Source organism: Pseudonaja textilis, chromosome 10, assembly GCF_049901715.1.
Source record: "Pseudonaja textilis isolate UNSWEBS1 chromosome 10, rPseTex1.2, whole genome shotgun sequence".
Taxonomy (NCBI): Eukaryota; Metazoa; Chordata; class Lepidosauria; order Squamata; family Elapidae; genus Pseudonaja; species Pseudonaja textilis.
The window spans coordinates 23034707-23056837 of NC_141999.1; the positions used below are offsets into that span (position 1 = coordinate 23034707).

At 49.1% G+C, this 22131-nt stretch overlaps 1 protein-coding gene across 1 annotated transcript in view; it reads right to left on the bottom strand.

The window, feature by feature from the left end:
• Positions 1-646: 646 nt before the first annotated feature.
• Positions 647-22131, bottom strand: part of EHD2 (EH domain containing 2) — a 35461-nt gene continuing 13976 nt past the window's right edge. Inside the window, exons 3-5 of the mRNA XM_026715340.2 lie at positions 10551-10963; positions 4462-4626; positions 647-3415 (exon numbers count right to left, since the gene is read on the bottom strand). Coding sequence (XP_026571125.1) covers positions 2879-3415; positions 4462-4626; positions 10551-10963 — 1115 coding nt within the window. The 3' untranslated portion in view covers positions 647-2878. The remainder of the gene's footprint in view (positions 3416-4461; positions 4627-10550; positions 10964-22131) is intronic.

A 22131-nucleotide genomic window follows, 5' to 3' on the forward strand; every position in this document is an offset into this window, starting at 1 on the left:
ACGGATGATTCGAAAAGGCCCGCAAACAATATTTAGATCCTCGATCCATACCAGAAGTGAGTCTAAAGCCAGTGGCTGTTAAAAATCCCATGTTTTCCCCCCTGCCAAGAGTCTAATGTTGAAAGCTCATCCATCCACGGTTTAAGGTTCTTCTGTCTATACCACATGGTATAGGATGCCTAGATGGGATTCCTCCCCCCACCAAAAAATGCACGGTGCTTCAAGAAATCGCATGGTGTGGCCACCGAAGAGACACCAAAAACACATCGGCTTGTTATTTTGCTCCGCAGTTCTCCAGGTTGTGTGTGTTTTTCTACTGTGGGACACTTTTCTGCAAGTGATGTCCTTTGAGTGAAGCCACTATTAATCTAGAGGTCCTAATCTGGGACAGCCTTCATCCAGAACTGAAGAAGCAACTTGGTAGCACTCAGGGTGACATATTCACCTTCTCCCAGGTTGTCTTCCCCCCCGGCACACACACAAAAAATGGTTCTGCAGAGGTTGCAGGAGGTCAAGATGGAGAGGGTTATCCTCAACACCAAATGGAGCTCTCCAGTTGGGTCAAGCACCAAAGGATAGCTCCTTTCCAGACCACCCATGGTCCTCCAGAAGAGATTTCTGATATTATTATTATTATTATTGGGGCGATGAGTGAGAACGGCATCGTTGTTGCAAAACCGGATGCCCTGGTGTGGGCTGTGAATGTTTAAAAGCCACGATGACCTTTGGGTGGAAAAGTCCAGCTTGATGTGAGATCAAGAGCATGGATGCCAAGGCAGCACAAGGTTCTGGTTTTGGGCTGTGCAGTTTTGGGCTGTTCAAGCTTCTCATTGCTGCCCTCACCTTCTTTTATAACGGCCCTGTAATCCCTTGCAGCGGGACGGCGTCTGGGCAGTTGGATGGAGCGGAGTGTTTACTGGCCGAATGCCCTTCCTGTTGCCGATGCGGAGTTTTTTCCCCCCTCCGCCGGTGGACATATTCTCATTGTGCCCAGAGAGAGAAAGAGAAATATTTGCTTCTCCCGAGGATCGAACTCACGGCCTCCTCTGACTGTGAGGCCATCTCTAGGCCACCGCACCACTCAAGCTTCCCATGGCTAGGGCGTTAAAATATAAATATATATCTGCACGTTATTTGCATTTAGTTCTAGATGTGATTGAGAGGCAGCTGTTCTCTTGCGGCACGGAGGGCTTGCGGTGTCCCTATCCTTAAATATCGGCCTCCAGCCGAGGCTGAGAAATGTCAGGAATCTCTCTGCTGGCTTGACGCATCCCGCAAGTGAAGTTCAGACTTCGCATGATGGGTTTCCTCACTGGATGGGAGATCCCGGGACCGAATTCCTGGGGAACAAAAGCCCTTCCTGCTTTTCCTTCTAACAAAGGCCCCCGGTTCTGGTTTTCTTCCTGCTCGCCTTCCTTCCTCTCGTTTCCTGTTGCTTTTCTTTCTCTTTGAAAGCCAGTGCTGATTTTTTTTTTAAAGGGGTGGGTGGTCTTCCTTCTATCGCGCTTCATCGCTGCAACTGTGATGGATTCTCCTGGTTTCCATTGTCTTCTCTTTAGCCGCTTCCCAAGGTGTGTGTGTGTATGTGTGTGTGTGTGTGTGTGTGTGTGTGAAAAATTAGGAAAGATCCCTTGATCTCCAGAATAAGACTCTTATTGTCCCATCCTGGGAATGCTGGATAGACAGCAGCTGTCAGGATTCCAACAATCGCCCCAATTAATTAATTAATGTTTAGGGGTTGGGAAAGAAACCGCTTTCGTTGTACAAGTTCGAAAGAGGAAACCTCCACAGACCCGATGTATGAATTTCTCTAACACTAGGCCTCATTTCTGGGCCTCAATCTCCATGGTGTCCTCTGGGGGTAGTCTTCTCGCCGCCTGTTCTTGCTTTGAGAAAGGTCTTCTACGATTAGTCTCTTCTGCCAACTCCATCCCAGAAGAAAGAGAGAGGGGAGGAAGTATGGAACATCCCTGCTTTAAGCCAGAAGGATCTCATTCCATCTCTATCTCTGCTGTCCCTCTGCTTCTAAAGGGAAACGTTTCGAGGACTCATCTACGATCATTTCAGATCCACCTTCAACCATGGTTTCTGGGGTCAACGTTGTTTGGGGTTTTGATGGACTGCTTCCAGTCAACTATTTCTGCTCCCCGCTTTATCTGTCCTTCCTTCCTTCCTTCCTTCCTTCCTTCCTTCCTTTCATCCATCCATCCATCCATCCATCCATCCATCCTAACTAGTCATGGGAGAAGCAATCAGCAAAGCGGGTTGTAGACAAAAACTGCAAAGATGGAAAGATGTTGACCATTTCTAGGGAGACCAAAGGTAAAGAAAGCTAGAAGGTTCAGTCCATCTGAAGCATAGGTTGATAGCAAGATCTGGCCATGGACTACGAAGAGAAGTAAAACCTTAAGATGGGTCTGACTTTGGCCTAAAGGAACAGTTGGAACTAGGCGTGGAGGAAGTAATATTTTTCGCTGGTTCAGGAAGCCAATGAAGTTGAGTTTGGTTTCTGGGAAGAAAGACCCTTGCAAGAAGTCTAACACGGTAGATACTGTAGATCGTTGACATTGTGGGTTCAACTGGTTTAATTCTACATGAGGAAATGAGGCTTGCTTTTTTTTTTTTTGAGGTGGACAGGAGTCGCTTTAAAAAAACCCCAGAAGGGATGGAGAAGTTTGAGCCGGAAGCCTCGCTTGAAGAGAAGAGCAGAAAGCAGGTTTCCTATGCTGTGCTCGGCTGCTAGGCGAGGCCTTCATCAGGAAATCAAGCCTGGAAGTTCGCTTCAAGGAAAATTGGAGAAGGCCCAGCGCCTCCTGGAGTAGTTCAAGCCTGGTGGTTAGGAAGGATGGGCGGGTGGGGAGCAAACTCGGGAAGCGGTTTACTCAGCCGAGCCCTTCTGCCGACGCTTGGAAGGGGGAACAAGATGGCGGGGCAGGTCAGCGGGCAAGCCGTGGCCTTCGAGTTTGACCTCGATGAGGTGGCTGGCCAGAGCGAACTCCTCGTCATCCAACATGCCATCCCGGTCGACGTCGCTCAGCTTCCAGATCTTGCCGAGAACCGAGTTGGGCAGCTTGGTGGTGACCATCCAGGTCTTGGCCTTGGTGCCGCTTAGCTTGCCATCCATGGGGGAGAGGTTGTAGAAGATCTCGTCGTACTTGGGCTTGTCCTTGGTCACGACCCACTCGTCCTCATCCATGCCCTCGTAGGCGCCTTCGGTGGCCCCCTCGACGAAGGGCCCGTTGCGGGTGCCGTCGAAGGCTCCCCCCTGGACGATCTGCTCGGGGACTTCCACCTCCTCCTGGCGCAAGAGGGGCATCAGCTTGGCGATGTCGAGGGTCAGCAACTCGTCCAGGGCCTCCACCATGCGGGGCTTCAGCCCGTGGAACTTGGTGAAGTCGTGGACCATCAGCATCTCCTAGAAAGAAACCCGGGAAGAAGATGGATGAAAGCTTCAGCCGTCTGTAACTCAGGATAGCAATCGCATAGCGATAACCCTCCTTCCCTCCCTCCCTCCATCGCAATAGCGCTTAACTTATATATTGCTTCTCAGTGCTTTTACAGCCCCATCTAAGCGGTTTACAGAGTCAGCCTATTGCCCCAACAATCGGGGTCCTCCTTTTATCAACCGACGGAAGGACGGAAGGCTGAGTCAATCTTGAACCGGTCAGAATTGAACGCCTGGCTGTGGCAGAGTTAGCCTGCCCTTTGGGCTGCCGGGGTGATTATCTGAGGCACTTAAGGAATGCCCTGTTTTCTCCCACTCCCTTTCTGCTGGCAACTAAAAAGACCAAAGGAGTATCTATTTAGAAGACCTCCAAAATCCCTTCCAACTCTGTTGTTCTATAATCCCTGATCGATTAATCGGTGGAATGATACACCTCCAGACACTGTGGGTACTCCATCTCTGGAGGCTTTTAAGAAGAGACTGGACAGCCATTTGACCCAAATGGATATAGGCCCGTGGTGGCTAACCTTTCTGGGCTCCAGTGCCAAAAGTTGTGCATGCACTTACACGCTTGTGCTTGCGTGCCAGCTCCCAAAAGGCAATGCGCCCCCCATGCCCCCTACGCATGCGTGTGTAATCCCCACCCCACCCCCTTACCTGCACAGTGCCTCACAGCTGATTTTCGGCTGGTTTGAGGCCTTTTTCAGCCTCCCAAAGACTCGAGGCAGGCTCCTGCAGGTTTTGCAGGACGAAAACTAGGCCCGTTTTGTCACTTCCGGTATTTCCGGAAAAACAGGAAGTGATGAAACAGGTTCGTTTTCAGCCTGCAAAGCCTGCAGAAGCCTTCCTCAAACCTTTTGGGAGGACAAAAAGGGCCTCAGACCAGCTGAAAATCAGCGGTGAGGCACGCGCATGCCCAGTGAGGTAAGTTAAAGCGGTTGGACTGGAGAGAAGACCTCCAAAGGTCCCTTCCGGCTTGGTTTGTCAGTTGTTCATCCGATGACTCTTGTCCTCACCTGCATTTTGCCGCAGTCGGGGAAGTCGCCAGGCGAAATGTGATGCTCCAGCTGGATCTTGGCAAAGATGACAGGCAGCTTGTTGATCAGCTGTTTCTTCTTGTTGTCCTTGCCAAAGACGGATGGCATCTCCCTCTTGAGGTGGCTGATGATGTGGGAATGGACCTGAGAGGGAAAGCGATTGTAGGAGAAAGAAGTTGTTTGGCCATCACAGATAAATACATCAAAAGAAGAGGAAGCTGTCCCGGAAGAGCCTTGACAAATACCAATCCATCCGTCCCCTGGCAAGGTTACACCCAGCAGGGTGACCTGGCGATTTCTTTATCCAATATCCCCAATCCTTTGGTGTGGGTTTCTGTGGAAATGTCCCCTTCTCACACCTCCAGGAGCGTTAAAATTGGATCGGCCCCTTTTCTAAATGAATGGCAGAACGGATGGGATCCAGTCCATTTTATTTCAGTTTGCTGTTACACAACGTTTAATTGAGTCGAGCAGCTGCATTTTCTGCACAATTAGTCTGCGGCTGATTTTAAACATGCCGGCAAAATGGTTGATGAATGTTGTCATTGTTATGAAAGAAGTACAAAACTATCCGGAGATGAACCGTTTTCAGTTTGGTTCACTTGCTAGGAACAAGCCCTTCACACAGAGAGAGAGACTAAAAGCTGGAGAATGGCAGGGGGAGGTAGGTCTATCGCGCTGTTTTTCAAATTTGCCAACTTTAATAGATGTAGACTTCAATTCCCAGGAGCCCCCAGTTATCATGCAAGTTTAAGATGGGTGGACTTCAACTCCCAGGAGCCCCCAGTTATCATGCAAGTTTAAGATGGATGGATTTCAACTCCCAGGATCCCCCAGTTATCATGCAAGTTTAAGATGGGTGGACTTCAACTCCCAGAATTCTCCAGCCAGCATCCAATTTTAAGGTAGGTGGACTTCAACTTCCAGAATTTCCCAACCAACATGAACGCTGATTCCCTGATTTGAAATGCACACCTCTTAAAATTGCCTAGTTTGAAAAAAAACAAAAAAAGCACCTCTAGATTAGGTTGATACCCTGATGATGAGCCATCGATCAACGTACATCGTTCTGAGCTAAAGGAGGGCAGAGTCTGGCTCATTCTGGGAAAGCTTTCTATGATTCTGCCATGGAGATCCAGGTCAAATGATCTTTCCTGAGCTGGCTCCGATTCCTAATTCGCTGGTCAAAGGACACAAATGGGTCCCTTGGTGGTGACTAAAACAATGGATGTCACAGCTAGGAAATGATGCAACTTAAGGACCAATCGTTGTGCGTAATATATATATATATTTTTCCTATTCCTTCCCTGGCTTTTTCCCCTAGGAATGACCACAGGACAGCCATTCCTTTAACCAGGGCTACAGAAGGTGCAACCTCATTAGAAACCCTTAATTGGAAAACCAGAGCAGGAAGGAGAGAAAGAGAGAGAGGGAAGGAGAGAGAGGGGGGGAGAGAGGGGGGAGAGACAGAAGAAAAAGAAAGAGAGAGAAGAAAGAAAGAGAGAAGAGAGAGAAAGCAAAGGGAGACAAGAGAGAGAAGAGTGTGTGAGACAGACAAAGAGACAGAGAAGAGAGTGAGTGAGTGAGTGAGAGACAGAAGAGAGAAAGAGAGAAAAAGAAAGAGAAGAGAGAAAGAGAAGAACGAAAAAGAGAGAGAGAAGAAAGGGAGATAATGAGAGAGAAAGAAGAAAAAGAGAGAGAAGAGAGTGAGACAGAAGAAAAAGAGAGAGATAAGAGAGGGACAGAAGACAGAGAAGAGAAGAGAAGAAAGAGGGAGTGAGAGATAGACAGAAGAAAGAGAGAGAAAGAAAGAGAGAAAGGGAGAGAGAGAGAGAGAAAAAAAGAGAGCATGGGAAATAGGAAAAGGGACCCATAAACAAATTGTACTCTGCGGCACAATGCAGGCTTCCTTTGTGGGATGTAGCCATTGGGGACAACAGGAAAAGCAGCAATAAAGGCTGGGACCCCAGCAACAGCCTCCTCCAATGGGAAGGAGGGAGGCTCCTTGTCCAGGGAGAGGAGAGATTTAAAGGAAGGAGCCCTGGTGGTGCAATATAGTATTGCAGGCTAACTCTGCCCACGGCCAGCAGTTCCGTCCTGACTGGCTCAAGGTTGACTCAGCCTTCCACCCTCCCAAGGTCAGTCAAAGGAGAACCCAAATTGTTGTAAATCGCTTAGAGAGGGCTGTAAGAGCACTGTGAAGTGGTATATAAGTCTTGAGTGCTTATTGCTCTTCCTTTCCTTCCTTCCTTCCTTCCTTCCTTCCTTCCTTCCTTCCTTCCTTCCTTCCTTCCTTCCTTCCTTCCTTCCTCCCCTCCCTCCCTCCTTTCCAGTGGTTAGAGTGCAGAATTGCAGGCTAACTCTGCCCACTGCCAGCAGTTTGATCCTGACCAACTCAAGGTTGACTCAGCCTTCCCTCCTTCTCAGGTTGGTCAACGGAGGATTGTTGGGGACAAGAGGCTGACTCTGTAAACCGCTTTGAGAGGGCTGGAAAGCACCATGAAGCAGTATATAAGTCTAAGTGCTACTGCTATTCCTTCCTTCCTTCCTTCCTTCTTTCCTCTCTTAATTCCCTTTCTCATTCTCCTTCCAGGTGGCAGCAGTGGTTAAAATGCTGTATTGCAGGCTAACTCTGCCCATTGCCAGCAGTTTGATCCTGACCAGCTCAAGGTTTACTCAGCCTTCCCTCCTTCTCAGGTTGGCCAACGGAGGATTGTTGGGGGCAAGAGGCTGACTCTGTAAACTGCTTTGAGAGGGCTGGAAAGCACTGAATGGCGGTTAAAGTCTAAAGTGCTGTGGCTATTGCTAAGCACAACATTCTCTATTCTCTATCTACGGGGGTTGCCCCATTGTATGACAGTTCAGGTGCCATGTCAACCTCAGCAAAAGAGAAGACGGCAGGAATTGTAGCGTGACACGCCACCTGGAAGGGACTATGCGAGAGAGGGCTTCCTTTGAGTTAAACAAATTCAGCAAGGAATCTGTAGGATAGGACCAGGCTGAGACCAAGAAGGGAGGGAGGAATCAAACACGTCATCGGTCTCGAGTTCCTTCATGCCCACAAGAGTTCTAAGTAATCCAACCCACTTTGAATTCCTGTGACTCTTGCCTACCGCCAATTTGCTCAGGTTGTTAGTCGTTTGGATTTTTGCAGAAAGCTTAAGCTTGCAATAAATCTTAATACTCCGTTGACCTGCCCGGATCTCCTAATTTCCCCGGTGCCTGACGGGATCCTACCTTATCTCTCCGAGCTCAGCGGGGGATTAAGGGCAAGGAAAGACATTCCGTCACCAGGATGAGTTGAAAGCCAGTTCTGCAGCCGCACCCAGACGAGCAATTCTCATGATTTCTTCCCATTACCCTGAAAACTTCTGTCTCTCTCTCTCTCTCTCTCTCTCTGTCTGTCTCCCTCTCTCTTTTTCTCTCTCTCCTTTTTCCTTTCCCTGTCCCATTACAGTGAGATTCTGGGGCTCGCATGAACCCTTTTTCCTTCACCCGTGAATCCTTGCTACCCTGTTTCCCCCAAAATACAACCTACCCTGAAAGGAAGCCTTACTTTGATTTTTACATGTGTGCCCAATTTAAGCCCTACCCCCCAAAATAAGCCCTAATTAAGATCCCGCCTACTCCAGAGTGCCCGGGTAAAAATTAAGCTAAGGTGGGGATGGGAGGATGTAGAGCTGCCCTACTACTTAACTGTGGACAGTTGTAGCCAGGCCTCGCACACTGCAACACCTGCCTTGTCAGGCCATTTTTTCTGCAGCCAGCAAAGCTGGCAAGACTTTCCTGAAGGCCTCTGTAGGTGATAACAAAGCTACGGATCGATCCAGAGCTCTATTATTGGCTGCAGAAGCCTTCGGGAAAGCCTTTTTGGCCGCAGAAGAAGTCGTTCCTGAAGGCCTCTGGTTGCAAAAAGGAGGCCGGGGGCGACACGCACAAGTGAGGTTAGTCAGTGGATGACGTCCCCCGAAAATAGGACCTGGTGTTTTGTTTTGTTTTGGTGGCAAAAAAATATATAAGACTGGGTCTTATTTTGGGGGGTAGGAGGCCTTCCCTTGAGCAAGGCTGCTAGAACTGGGGTTCCCTTGGTCCAGCCTTGCTCTTCCAGGGTTGATGAAGCAACCCCTGGTCTTCTCTTTTGGCCCAGAGAATTCTGTCGCCAAAGAATATCCATCCTGCCATTCTTTCACAAGAGACACATGCTGGACTTTGGCAGCCTAAACTTCTCTCCGAGGACAAGATCTCTTTTCTAGCTCTGCCTGAGTGCAATTGCCTCTTTCGGGCCAAGGCTTAGAGCCACGCTATTTCCTTTCCCTTTTTAAAATAAATCTTTATCAATTTTCTGTTAATGACATTTCTTAGTGCTTGATAAACATCGTGTTGTCTGGGTATTGAATTTGCTTAACAATGCAGATTTCCTTCTTACTCTCCACCCCTTTCCCCCCCAACAGCTGGTAAAATAAGTTCCATGTTTGGTAATATCCTGTGTCTTCTTTTAGTTTGATCGTCAATTATAAGCCTATACATTTCTGCACAGTCTAGTATCTTAATTATCTCTTCATCTCTAATTAAGAGCCAGGCTTTTTCCATTGGCACCATCTCTCTACTTTCTCCATAGTCAAGGAACGTTTATTTGTATGAGCCGCGGTGCAGTGGTTAGAGTGCAGTACTGCAGGCTACTTCTGCGGCCTGGCGGCTGCCTGCAATTTGGAAGTTCGAATCTCACCAGGCTCCAGGTTGACTGAGCCTGCTGTCCTCCCCAGGTCGGTAAAATGAGGACCCAGATTGTTGGGGTGGCAACGTGCTGACTCTGTAAACCGCTTAGAGAGGGCTGTAAAGCACTATAAAGCAGTATATAAGTCTAAGTGCTATTGCTGTACTGGCCGTGATGGTGCCGTGGTCAGAACGCCGCATTGCAGGAGTTGCCCACTGCCCGCTGCCAGGAGTTTGATCTTGAAAGAGCTCAAAGTTGACTCAGCCTTCCGTCCTTCCAAGGTCGGCAAAATGAGGAGCTGGATTATTGGGGGCAAGAGGCTGACTCTGTAAATCGCTTAGAGAGGGCTATAAAGTGCTGTAAAGCAGTATATAAGTCTTGTTGCTCTTCCTTCCTTCCTTCCTTCCTTCCTTCCTTCCTTCCTTCCTTCCTTCCTTTCTTCCTTCCTTCCTTCCTTCCTCCCTCCCTCCCTCCCTCCCCTTCATGGTACACAGTGGTTAGATTTCTGCATTGCAAGCTAACTCTACCAACTGCCAGTGGTTCAATTCTGACCGGCTCAAGTTGGACTCAGCCTTCCATCCTTCCCAGGTGGGTCAAATGAGGACCCTGATTGTTGGGGACAAGAGGCTGCCTCTGCAAACCGCTTAGAGACGGCGATAAAGTATTGAGAAGCGGTATCTAAGTCTAAGGGCTATTGCTACCCTCCTTTTTATCTCCTTAACCGAACTGCCTTGTTTTCTTCCTGCCCCTGTGCCGGATGGCCTCGTCTTTCTCCATCTTTATTTTATTTTTTTTTGCACGCTGAAGGAAAGATTTTTCCTTAATGCCCAGGACACGTTTTGCCCCTCCGGTTCCATTGGAATGCAAATCTTCCACCCGTGGTCAAGAAAGATTCAGCGGAATATTCATCACTACAATGGAAGCCTTCATGGGCCAAAGGCCGATATATATATTTTTTTCCTTTTCCTTTTTCCGTGTTTCGGTAGAACTGAGTAGAGGTCTCCCTCGACTTACAACTGTTCATTTAGTGACCGTTCCAAGTTACAACGGCCCTGAAGACAGTGGCTTGGGTCCTCCCACTTACCGGTCCTGGCAAGCATCCTCAAGGTCAAAAATTCAGGCGCTTGGCACCTGGCATGGATTTAACAAGGGTTGCAGCAATCCTGGGTTTATGTGACTGCCGTGTGTGAGCCAGCCGGCTTCCAACGAGCAAAGCCGGATTCGCTTAAAGATCCCTATGATTCATTGAACCACGGCAGTGATTTGCTTAACAATGGTGGATTCAATCCGTGGTTCCCCTTAACGATTTCTTCCTGACTTTTCCCTTCCTCCTTTCCGCTTCTCGCTCACTTACCCTGACCAATCGGGCTCTCTTGACCAGGTCATTGAGCTTCCTCAGGGCAGAATTCCGGGGCAGGTTCTGGATGTCCGTGAACAAGTCCTGCTCCTCCAGCTCAAAGAGCCGTCGGTTGTCAGAGATCATCAGGGGCTCCGACCAGAAGGACCCGATGTAGACACGCAGCACTTCGGGGGTGTTGAACACTTTGCCCAGCGACCACATCAGGGCGCCGTAGACCCGCATCAGCTGCTGTGTCTCCACCATGTCGGCCTTGTTCAGGACCACCCGGATCTTGTCCTCGTTGCCCTTGAGGGCCCGGATGGCCTCGGAGAACTCGTCCGAAATCTCCAGCTTGTGGGCGTCAAAGAGCAGGATGATGAGGTCCACACGCTCGGCAAACCACTGGAGCACGGCCGGGAAGTCGTAGCCTGTGGAGGAAAGAAGAGCCTTGCGGAATAAGAGGGTCGTTTCCTACACCCGTTCAAAGCACAAACTCGTTTTTTAATTCCCCCCACCCTTTTTTTTCCATCTCCCAAAGCCTCGTGCGCTCTATTGGAGAGGTCTGCCATCTTGGCCAACTTTGAGACTTGTGGACTTCAACTCCCAGAATTCCTCCCATGCCAGGTCCGTAAGACATAAAGTGGGCAGGAGTGGAGGCCTCTGCTGTAGAGCACTAGGCTTCAGAAGCAGTGGCGGTGTCAGGATTCTGGCAATCGCCCTAATTAAATCATGATTCTCGAGCCAAACTTCAAAAAACTTCCAGCGACAGACTGGCACAGCCCTAATATATGGAGTATGGAGTCAACTCTGGCCTACGTCATTTACAGTCCCCCGTGAGCCCGTTTTCCCCCTCCCCTCTGGGTGTGTCATAAGTCATGGGCTGGGTGTCATCAATCCCATTCTCCAATTAAATATATTTAATATATTAATATATTTAATATATTCACGGGGAAAAATACTATGGTAGTTTGGTTACAATCTTTTAAAGAGAAGAGTTGGAATGTACTGTCGCTTTCAAACTACTCTTCCAGATTTCCTCCCGCCCCCTTTTTTCTCATGGCAACTGTTAAAATAGGCAGAGGAATGTTTTATGAGTTGACAGGTGGGTTTCCAATAGTCCCACCACTGGTTTGCAGCAAATGTGAGTGCGTGCGCGCACAGCTTTGGGGCCTAGTAAGCCTTCCTGCATTTCCCTGGGAGCCAAAACGGGGCGCGTGGTCAGAAGATGAAAAAAAAAAGACGAATAAAAAATGAAAAACAAAAAGAGAGAAAAGGGCGCGCGGAGCCTTCTTGGAAGTGTGGAAAGGACCGTGGGGTAGATCGGAGATAGGGGATGTCAGATATACCAGAAGTCTCCAAACTTGGCAACTTTAAGGCTTGTGGGACTTCAACTCCCAGAATTCTCCAGGCAGCTTTCTGGGAGTTGAAGTCCACAGGTCTTCAAAGTGTCCAAGGTTGGAGACCCCTGATCTAAAAAGCTTGTTGATCTGGACCAGGGTATGGCCATCAGTGGGCTCTTTGACGCCCCCTGAGCTTGGTGGTTTTCTTGCAGATGTTTTATTACTCAACTGGGGCAACATCTTCAGTCTAGAAGGGAGAGAGGTTTGGGGAGGGGAGGAGGAGAAAGAGGAAGAGGAGGAGGAGGAGGAAGAGGAGGCCAATGAATTGCTGATGGTCTTCAAGCTAGCTGGAGAACTCTGGGAGTTGAAGGGCATGCTTCTTAAAGCAGGCTGGCTGGGGAATTCTAGTTGAAGCCCCGCCCCCCATCAAAGCAGCCTGGCTGGGGGATTCTGGGAGCTGAAGTCCACAAGTTTTAAAAGATGCTGGCTGGGGAATTCTGGGAATTGAAGTCCACAAGTCCTTTTTTTTTTCCCCCACGTTTTTTTTTTTATTTCAATATACTATGCTATCCTAAAATATATGATATATTGATGCCATGCTGTTCACGTGTTGTTGTGTAAGCGTAGATTGAAGTCCACAAGTCTTAAAGTTGCCAAGTTTGGGGACCCCTGTCGTATATCCTTCCCTCTCTGGGCTCCACACACACACACACACACACACACACACACACACACACACGCTTTGCACCACTCAGGTGAGCCTGAAGAGTTAACCAGCCGCGAGCAAAAGAGGAATCAAGACGTTAGCTCAACTTGATGGAGCCAACACGCCCGCCGTTCCTCGGCGTCTGTTTTAAAAAACCCAGAGCCCACTTTTGTTTAGACAGAGAAAAAGTGTGTTTGTGTGTGGGGGAAAGGAAACATCCAGCAAGACGGTGTTCTGGTACAGTTCCTTCCCCTCGCACCAACGTGGATACCCCCTTTCCTGTCCCATGAAGCAGATTTTCCATGGATGGGGCTGGGCTCCTTCCCTCCCTCCGTTGCTGGAGCCGAGCCACCAGCTTTGCCTGCCTCTTGGCAGCCGAAGTTCAGAGGGCCTGCAGCTTCACAGCACCAAAAAAGGAAGCCGGCTCCTTCCAGAGGAAAGTTTGAGCCAAGGGCCTCATTGTTCTGACCGATTAAAGAAAAACTCATAAAGATGGGAGATCTAAATAAGAGGCTGAGCGGGGTGGAAGGGGGGGTGGAAGGGGTTGGCCGGGCAGCAGCCTTATCTTGGTCCACCAAAAGGATTCTTGAACCTGGAAGGGAAGCGGAGGTCGAGAAAGGTCCCGTAAATCATTGGCATGTGTTTGGCTTCAGCTGGAAGAACCTGGAGAGATTGAGATCTCTGGAATCAAGCAGGAAACTTCCTAACGGCGGGGACGGGGACGCGGGGGACGGACAATCGATTGGTGGGACGGGTTGATTCCAGAAATGGTGGCTGCTCCAACACTGGAGGTTTTTAAGAAGAGCATGGCCAGTCTAGAGAAAAGAAGGATGAGGGGGTGATACGATAACAGTATTCTAGTGTTTGAGGGGGCTGCCACAAAGAAGTCAAATGATTCTCCAAAACACCAAAGAAAGCAGGACTAAAAAAAAAAACCACGGATGGAAACTGTTCTGTACGGACATTACCATTCTCGAAATCCGGCAGCCCGGATTGGTCAAAGCGCGCAGCCACCGGATTGGTCGAGCGCGCGGCACTGATTGGCCGTTCGGAATCGACCGCGATTGGCTGAGACAATCGCGGGCGATTCGAACGGTTGTCATTGGCCGCAGCGCCCGACACCAAATCCATTTAAGCCGCGGTTTTTCCCCACTGACCACACTTGTGTTTCCCACCAATAAATGAGCTGAACCCAGTCACTGGCCTCGCGTCTTTTGTCCGTATCGGCGATACGACAGAAACTAATCAAGGAGAGAAGCAACTTGGAATGAAGGAAGGAAAAAAAAAAGTGACTTTATACGTTTTGATAAAGTCTTTTTAAACTTTATACATCTTTCGTAAGGCCAGATTTAGAATATTTTGCAACCAGGTTTGGTCACCACGTTACAAAATAGATGTTGAGACTTTTGGGAAAAGTGCAGAGAAGAGCAAGTAGGATGATTAAAGGGTTGGAGACTGAAAGATATGAGGAACGGCGGCAGGATTTGGGTTTGGCTAGTCTGGAGAAAAGTAGGACTACAGGGGACATGATAATAGCATACTAGATAATAGGTAATTCCAGTGTTTGAGGGGCTGCCCCAAGGAAGAAGGAGTCAAGCTATTCTCCAAAGCACCTGAGGGCAGGACAAGAAGCAACGGATGGAAACGGATCAAGGAGAGAAGCAACCTGGAATTGAGGAGAAATTTCCTAACAGTGAGGACAATTAACCAGTGGAACTGCTTGCCACCAGAAATTGTGGGCGTTCCAATACTGGAGGTTTTTAAGAAGAGACTGGACAGCCACTTGTCTCCAATTGTATAAGGTCTCCTGCTTGAGCAGGGGGCTGGACTAGAAGACCTCCAAGGTCCCTTCCAGTTCTATTCTGATTGATTGATTGATTGAGAGGTTGGCACCTTTGGGTGTGTGTGTGTGTGTGTGTGTGTGCAGTGTGTTGTTGTTCTCTCCTCGCTACTCAAAAGATAAAATCCAAGCTGACTCATGCTGTTGGAACTCCGAGGAGAGGAAAGGGGAGCCTAAGGATGAAAACCAGAGTTTCCAAGAACGAAAGCCGGAGCTGCTCTTTTCACAAATGAACATTTCTGCATTCAGGAGCCTCCGCTGCAGGAAACGGAGAGCACAGCCACACAGGCTTTGCCGTCAGCCGTGGCGTTTCCTTTCGACTTTTAAAAAATGGCAGGATTTTTTTTACGTAGGTAGGCAAGGACGCAAGGATATTGATTGTTTTAACATTCCTTGGACCCTGGCAAGGTTCCAAAGGAAACCTGGTTTGGCTGCAGTATTCGCATTGTGGCCAGGGCCCCCCAGGAGCTCACACTGCGGTGGGGGCGGTGGGGCCCTGACCTGCTCCCAATGCCAGTCCTCGGGGGTGCAGAAAGTTTTTGGACTCCAGATAGTTCGGAGCTGCACGAAGCAGGAAGATTTGGCCTGGGGGGAACTGAGGAAGGATAGCTGGAAAATAATTGTATGCTGGAAAATGTGGTGTTTCTTATTTTTTTTACTTTTTCTTCACTCGTATAATAGGAAGAGGAGGAGGGGCAAATACAGATAGTCCTTGACTTGTGACCACAAAGGAGCACAACATTCCTGAGTGAAACAGTCGTTAAGTGAGTTTTGCCCCACGTTACGACCTTCTTTGCCACCGTTGCTAAGTGAATCACTGCAGTTGTGGCTTTCCTGTAAAATTCCTTTGTCAGCAGGTCGCCAAAGGAGATCCCAGGACCCCTGCAGGACCCCTGCGACCACCGTAAATACAAGTCAGTTGCCAAACATTTGAATTTTGATCACGCGACGAGCTGCAATGTCATAAGCGTGAAAAAAGGGGGTCCTAATTCGCTTTTTTTCAGTGCTGTTGTAACTTTGGTCACTAAATGAACCCTTGTAAGTTGACAGCCCCCCCTTTAAGGCTTCTAAATGGATGGGACGGAAACTTGCCAAGGAAAAATATTTAGTCTTAAAGAAAAGAAAAAAAAAACCCGAAGGTTTGGACCCTTCCCACAAGATAAAAATATTGAGGGATGAAAAAAAGAAAACTAGGACACACAGTAATTGTACGTAACAGTATATAACTTTGTGCAAAAAATTTATCAACAGAGACTTGCCAAGCACATTAGGACTGACTGAAAACAGTTACAAAAGTTTATAATAGGACACAGCTGGTTTATAAAAGACAAGAGGTTAAATTAAAACAAAAAACGACAAAGCCAACTATTAAGAAATGGCTGAGCTCAGCCAGACAGATTTCTTTTGATTTCTGCAACGCTGACATTTGTGCTTCAATGTCTCCGCTGTTGAAATTTGTGCACAACGTCACTAGTGTGTGTAAGAATGACTGGGTCAAAGTCACCCAGCTGGCTTTCTTGCCTAAGGAAGGACTAGAACTCCCAGTCTCCTGGTGATTGGCCCAAAGTCACCCAATCAGCTTCCATGCCTAAGGAGGGACTAGAACTCCCAGTCTCCTGGTGATTGGCCCAAAGTCACCCAATCAGCTTCCATGCCTAAGGAAGGACTAGAACTCCCAGTCTCCTGGTGATTGGCCCAAAGTCACCCAATCAGCTTCCATGCCTAAGGAGGGACTAGAACTCCCAGTCTCCTGGTGATTGGCCCAAAGTCACCCAATCAGCTTCCATGCCTAAGGAAGGACTAGAACTCCCAGTCTCCTGGTGATTGGCCCAAAGTTACCCATTCAGCTTCCATGCCTAAGGAGGGACTAGAACTCCCAGTCTCCTGGTGATTGGCCCAAAGTCACCCAATCAGCTTCCATGCCTAAGGAAGGACTAGAACTCCCAGTCTCCTGGTGATTGGCCCAAAGTCACCCAATCAGCTTCCATGCCTAAGGAAGGACTAGAACTCCCAGTCTCCTGGTGATTGGCCCAAAGTTACCCATTCAGCTTCCATGCCTAAGGAGGGACTAGAACTCCCAGTCTCCTGGTGATTGGCCCAAAGTTATCCATTCAGCTTCCATATCTAAGGCAGGACTAGAACTCCCAGTCTCCTGGTGATTGGCCCAAAGTCACCCAATCAGCTTCCATGCCTAAGGAAGGACTAGAACTCCCAGTCTCCTGGTGATTGGCCCAAAGTCACCCAATCAGCTTCCATGCCTAAGGAAGGACTAGAACTCCCAGTCTCCTGGTGATTGGCCCAAAGTCACCCAATCAGCTTCCATGCCTAAGGAGGGACTAGAACTCCCAGTCTCCTGGTGATTGGCCCAAAGTCACCCAATCAGCTTCCATGCCTAAGGAAGGACTAGAACTCCCAGTCTCCTGGTGATTGGCCCAAAGTCACCCAATCAGCTTCCATGCCTAAGGAGGGACTAGAACTCCCAGTCTCCTGGTGATTGGCCCAAAGTCACCCAATCAGCTTCCATGCCTAAGGAAGGACTAGAACTCCCAGTCTCCTGGTGATTGGCCCAAAGTTACCCATTCAGCTTCCATGCCTAAGGAGGGACTAGAACTCCCAGTCTCCTGGTGATTGGCCCAAAGTCACCCAATCAGCTTCCATGCCTAAGGAAGGACTAGAACTCCCAGTCTCCTGGTGATTGGCCCAAAGTCACCCAATCAGCTTCCATGCCTAAGGAAGGACTAGAACTCCCAGTCTCCTGGTGATTGGCCCAAAGTTACCCATTCAGCTTCCATGCCTAAGGAGGACTAGAACTCCCAGTCTCCTGGTGATTGGCCCAAAGTTATCCATTCAGCTTCCATATCTAAGGCAGGACTAGAACTCCCAGTCTCCTGGTGATTGGCCCAAAGTCACCCAATCAGCTTCCATGCCTAAGGAAGGACTAGAACTCCCAGTCTCCTGGTGATTGGCCCAAAGTCACCCAATCAGCTTCCATGCCTAAGGAAGGACTAGAACTCCCAGTCTCCTGGTGATTGGCCCAAAGTCACCCAATCAGCTTCCATGCCTAAGGAAGGACTAGAACTCCCAGTCTCCTGGTGATTGGCCCAAAGTTACCCATTCAGCTTCCATGCCTAAGGAGGGACTAGAACTCCCAGTCTCCTGGTGATTGGCCCAAAGTTATCCATTCAGCTTCCATATCTAAGGCAGGACTAGAACTCCCAGTCTCCTGGTGATTGGCCCAAAGTTATCCATTCAGCTTCCATGCCCGAGGGACTAGAACTCCCAGTCTCCTAGTGATTGGCCCAAAGTCACCCAATCAGCTTCCATGCCTAAGGAGGGACTAGAACTCCCAGTCTCCTGGTGATTGGCCCAAAGTTATCCATTCAGCTTCCATGCCTAAGGAGGGACTAGAACTCCCAATCTCCTAGTGATTGGCCCAAAGTTATCCATTCAGCTTCCATGCCTAAGGAGGGACTAGAACTCCCAGTCTCCTGGTGATTGGCCCAAAGTTATCCATTCAGCTTCCATGCCTAAGGAGGAACTAGAACTCCCAGTCTCCTGGTGATTGGCCCAAAGTCACCCAGTCAGTTTCTATGCCTAAGGTGGAACTAGAACCCACTGTCTTCTGCTTTCTAACCAGGTGCCTTCCCCACTAGACTCATGCACTGTAATTTTATTTGTCTTGATCAAGCAGCTTCATTGGGGTGCTGTTTATTTTTCCTGTATGGGCCTGTGCTCTCAACTGATGGATCTATTTTGAAATTCTAGATTTCCTGTTTGATTTAGGAAGGACACACTTGATGCCCAATGAGATAAGCAAGTCGGGTTCCAGGGTGCAGGGAGCGTTCAGGTGATAACCAGAACAAGGTTGGGAAAGACAGAAGATTAACGGACGTGAACAAAAGGTGAAACAGATCTCACCTCATTTAGGAGAGAGGCCCGGTGATGAATTCCTTTGCAAATAGAAAACTTAATGCGGGTGGGGGGAAAAAGCGAGGCCGTCCTTTGCTAACAACAAAATATACACAACAATTGTTTGGACACCAGCCTGCAAGTCCCCAGAAGCGAAGGATGGGTGAGCACAACCTAACAGAAAAGGAAGGCTCCCATCTGGAGCATCGTTGCATCTCTCAGGCTTTACCTGTTGAATTTGGGCTGAACGTACGGCTGTTAACGTGCTGATAGGGTGTCCTCAAATGGCATTTTGAGGCGTACGGGGAGGTTTTCTGTGCACGCAAGGATCCCAATACCTTTGACAGACAGCAAGGCTTCGGGGGAAATGGGCGGGCAAGAGGTGGATCTGGCACGTATCGACTCGTAAAAAGGGATTCGTTCTTGTTCTTAGGAAGCCCGTGCCTGGGTCCGTCACCGTACAGGTGAAGGAGCCAATAAATAGGGCAGCTGGCAGGCAGGCCCAGGCTGGCAAACCTGTGGCAGGCCTTTTGTGCTTCCTTGGTAGACAACAACGTTGTAATCCATAGTGGGGGACGAATACGTGGGTAGGTGAGGAGGGAAGGATTCGTCCTGTTCTACAGACCACAGAGGGTGCAGCTCAGTGAAATTGTACAGTAAAAATACCAGTGAGTTACAGGAAAGAGAGAGACGGGAAGAGAGAGACAGAGAGAGAGAGAGAGAGAGAGGAAGAGTGGAAGAGGGAGAGAGAGGAAGAGAGAGAGGAAGAGAGAGACAGAGGAAGAGAGGGAGAGGGAGGGAGAGAGAGAGGAAGAGAGAGACAGAGGAAGAGAGGGAGAGGGAGGGAGAGAGAGAGAGAGGAAGAGAGAGGGAGAAGAAGAGAGGGGAAGAGAGAGAGAGAGGAAGAAAGAGACAGAGGAAGAGAGGGAGAGGGAGGGAGAGAGAGAGAGAGGAAGAGAGAGGGAGAAGAAGAGAGGGAGAGACAGGGAGAGAGAGAGAGAGAGAGAAGAGAGGGAGAGGGAAGGAGAGAGAGAGAGAGGAAGAGAAAGAGAGAGAGGAAGGGAGAGGGAGAAGGAGAGGGAGAGACAGAGAGACAGAGAGACAGAGAGAGGAAGAGTGGAAGAGAGAGAGGAAGAGAGGAAGAGGGAGAGAGAGGGAGAGGAAGAAAGAGACAGAGGGAGAGACGGAGACAGAAACAGAGAGACAGAGAGAGACAGAGAGTGAGAGAGAGAGAACGAGAGAGAGAGAGAGAGAGACAGACAGACAGACAGACAGAGACAGAGACACACAGAGAGATTTTTACCAAGTCAAATTCAGGACAAGCTACGCCATCTTTATCATAAGTAACTCAAGGTGGCGAATGTACAAAATACTCCTTCCTCCTATTTTTCTCACAACAAGCTTGGATTGGGCTGAGAGTGTGTGACTTGCCCGACTGGCTTTCATGCCCAACGCAGAACTAGAACTCACCGTCTCCCGGTGATTGGCCCGCAATTATGCAACTGACTTTCATGCCTAAGGTGGGGCTAGAACTCACAGCCTCCTGCTTTCTAACCCTGATGTTTTACCACTTAGACCAAACCAGTTCCCTGATTCCCTCGATTTGACCACCTTTGGTGGGGCTGCTGTCCATTTTTTTTTTTTAAAAAAAGTGTATAATTTTTGGGAAGTTAATAAAAGCGCAGAATCAGATATCAGGCTGGACACCCCTTTATTTATTTATTTATTTAGTTTTATTTAGTCAAGCCCTGAGCATGGGACCATGCCTCGCCCACACTCGTTTCCTAGTTACTAGCTTTGCAGCGATGCATCAGGCGTCTTGCCCTGTAAACAACCTCTTCCTCCTCTGCTTTTGGCACGAACGAGACATTCTCCTGGCACGGAGTTGGCAGGGCACCAGGCCTGCGTTTTCCCATGGAGCAGGGGTCTCCAACCTTGGCACCTTTAAGCCTTGTGGACTTCAACTCCCAGCTTCGCCGGCTGAGGAATTCTGGGAGTTGAAGTCCACAAGTCTTAAAGGTGCCAAGGTTGGAGATAGCGGTGGGATTCAAATTTTTTTTTACTGCTGGCTCTGTGGCTTGGTGGGCGTGGCATTTTAATTTAAAAAAATGACAATGCACCGGTCAGGAGCCCTCAGTACAGGGGTGGGATTCTACCAGTTTTGTCCCCCTCTGGAGAACCGGTAGCTCTGAAGAACAGCAGACATAGAACCGATTCTATGTCTGCTGCTGTTTGCGCCCACCCACCTGCCCAGGTTCTTACCTGACCTTTATTTCCTGCCTTTTTCAACCACAGCTGCTTTGCGCGACACAGCTGCAGCTCAAAAAGCAGGAAAAAAGGGCTTTTCCAACCGCTGCGCGCTTGCACGCAGAGCTGCGCAGCTGTCTGGGCAGCTCAGCAGGTCGTACATTGCACTCGCGCCATGCTCTGCTGTTGGGCCCACCCCATACTAAGCTCGGGGCTCCCATGCTCACTTTTATCCCTTGCTTTTGAAGCGCAACCGATTGCCATGCACAGTTGGCAGCTGCTGAAGCGACCGGGAGAGTCACAAGATTGCAGGAGGCGAGTCGGAAAGCCTCTGCACCTGCGCAAAGTGCACGTTTGGCGTGCGCGTGCGTGCAAATCATGCGCACGCGCACACGAAGCCTGCCCACCAAGCTACGCCCACCGAACCTGTTAAGTTTGGGAAAAGAGAGGCTGAACCAGAGCATGAGTGCAACAATACTTTATTATAACAATAAAGGGCTGACCGTGCTTGCCACGCCTGGAACTGGCTCGCAGCGATCAGCAACTGGTTGGACCCCGCAGCCTGCTTTTATAGCTGGCTGCTGGGGAGAACCAACCAATGGGTGAAGGGGAAAACGCCCCCGCAAAGTGAATGGACCTGAGTGAGAACTCCTAGAGTCCTCAGGACATAACAGAACCGGTGGTAAAAATATTTGAAACGCACCCCTGGCCTGCTTGACGGAGGAGGCTGCTCTTGAATACCAGAGTGGACGTGCCTCTTGCCAAGAAAGCAAGGGGAAACTCTCGTCCATGAGGATGCAAATTCCTGGCAAGCGGTCGTGATAAACAAGACCAAAATTGACCGGGCGAGCAGTCCTTCCCTGCCTCTGCAGCCCGAGGTGGGGCCACGTCCAGATTCTCAGCATACTTTTAGCCTGAAATCTGGAGATAAGCGTCTCTACGGGACTTCCTAGGAGAAGGAAGAGGCCGGAGAGGAACACTCCAACCCAACCCAACCCTCCTAGAGAGCGAACTCGGGGTTCCAAGGGGAGGGGAGAGTGGAGGAATGTGAACATCCGAGGGAAGGTCAATATATCCCGCTTTGTCCGCATGGGGGAAGCAGGCTGGAACCTGTTGGCTTCGCGGTCCAGGACAGCTTCTTCCCTGGGATCTCCTTACAGAAACGCAAGACAAGAAACATCGGATGGAAACTAACCAAGGAGAGAGAAGCAACCTGGAGTTAAGGAAATGGGATAGGGTCTCCTGCCTTAGCAGGGGGTTAGACTAGAAGACCTCCAAGGTCCCTTCCAACTCTTCTAATTCTAATAATTCTGATCATAATTTTAATTCTAATAATTCTAATTCTAATAATTCTAATTCTAATAATTCTAATTAGACTACCTTCTATCGGAGTTCAATTGAGAGTAGATTATCCTACTGTCTCCGTGTATGGTTCTCGAGCTGCACAGTGGCAGAGAAAAAGGCAAATCAGAGGGTGATTAAGATGGCCCAAAACATCATTGGCTGCTCACTCCCCTCTTTGGAAGAACGGTATAGGAATAGATGTAAGAGGAA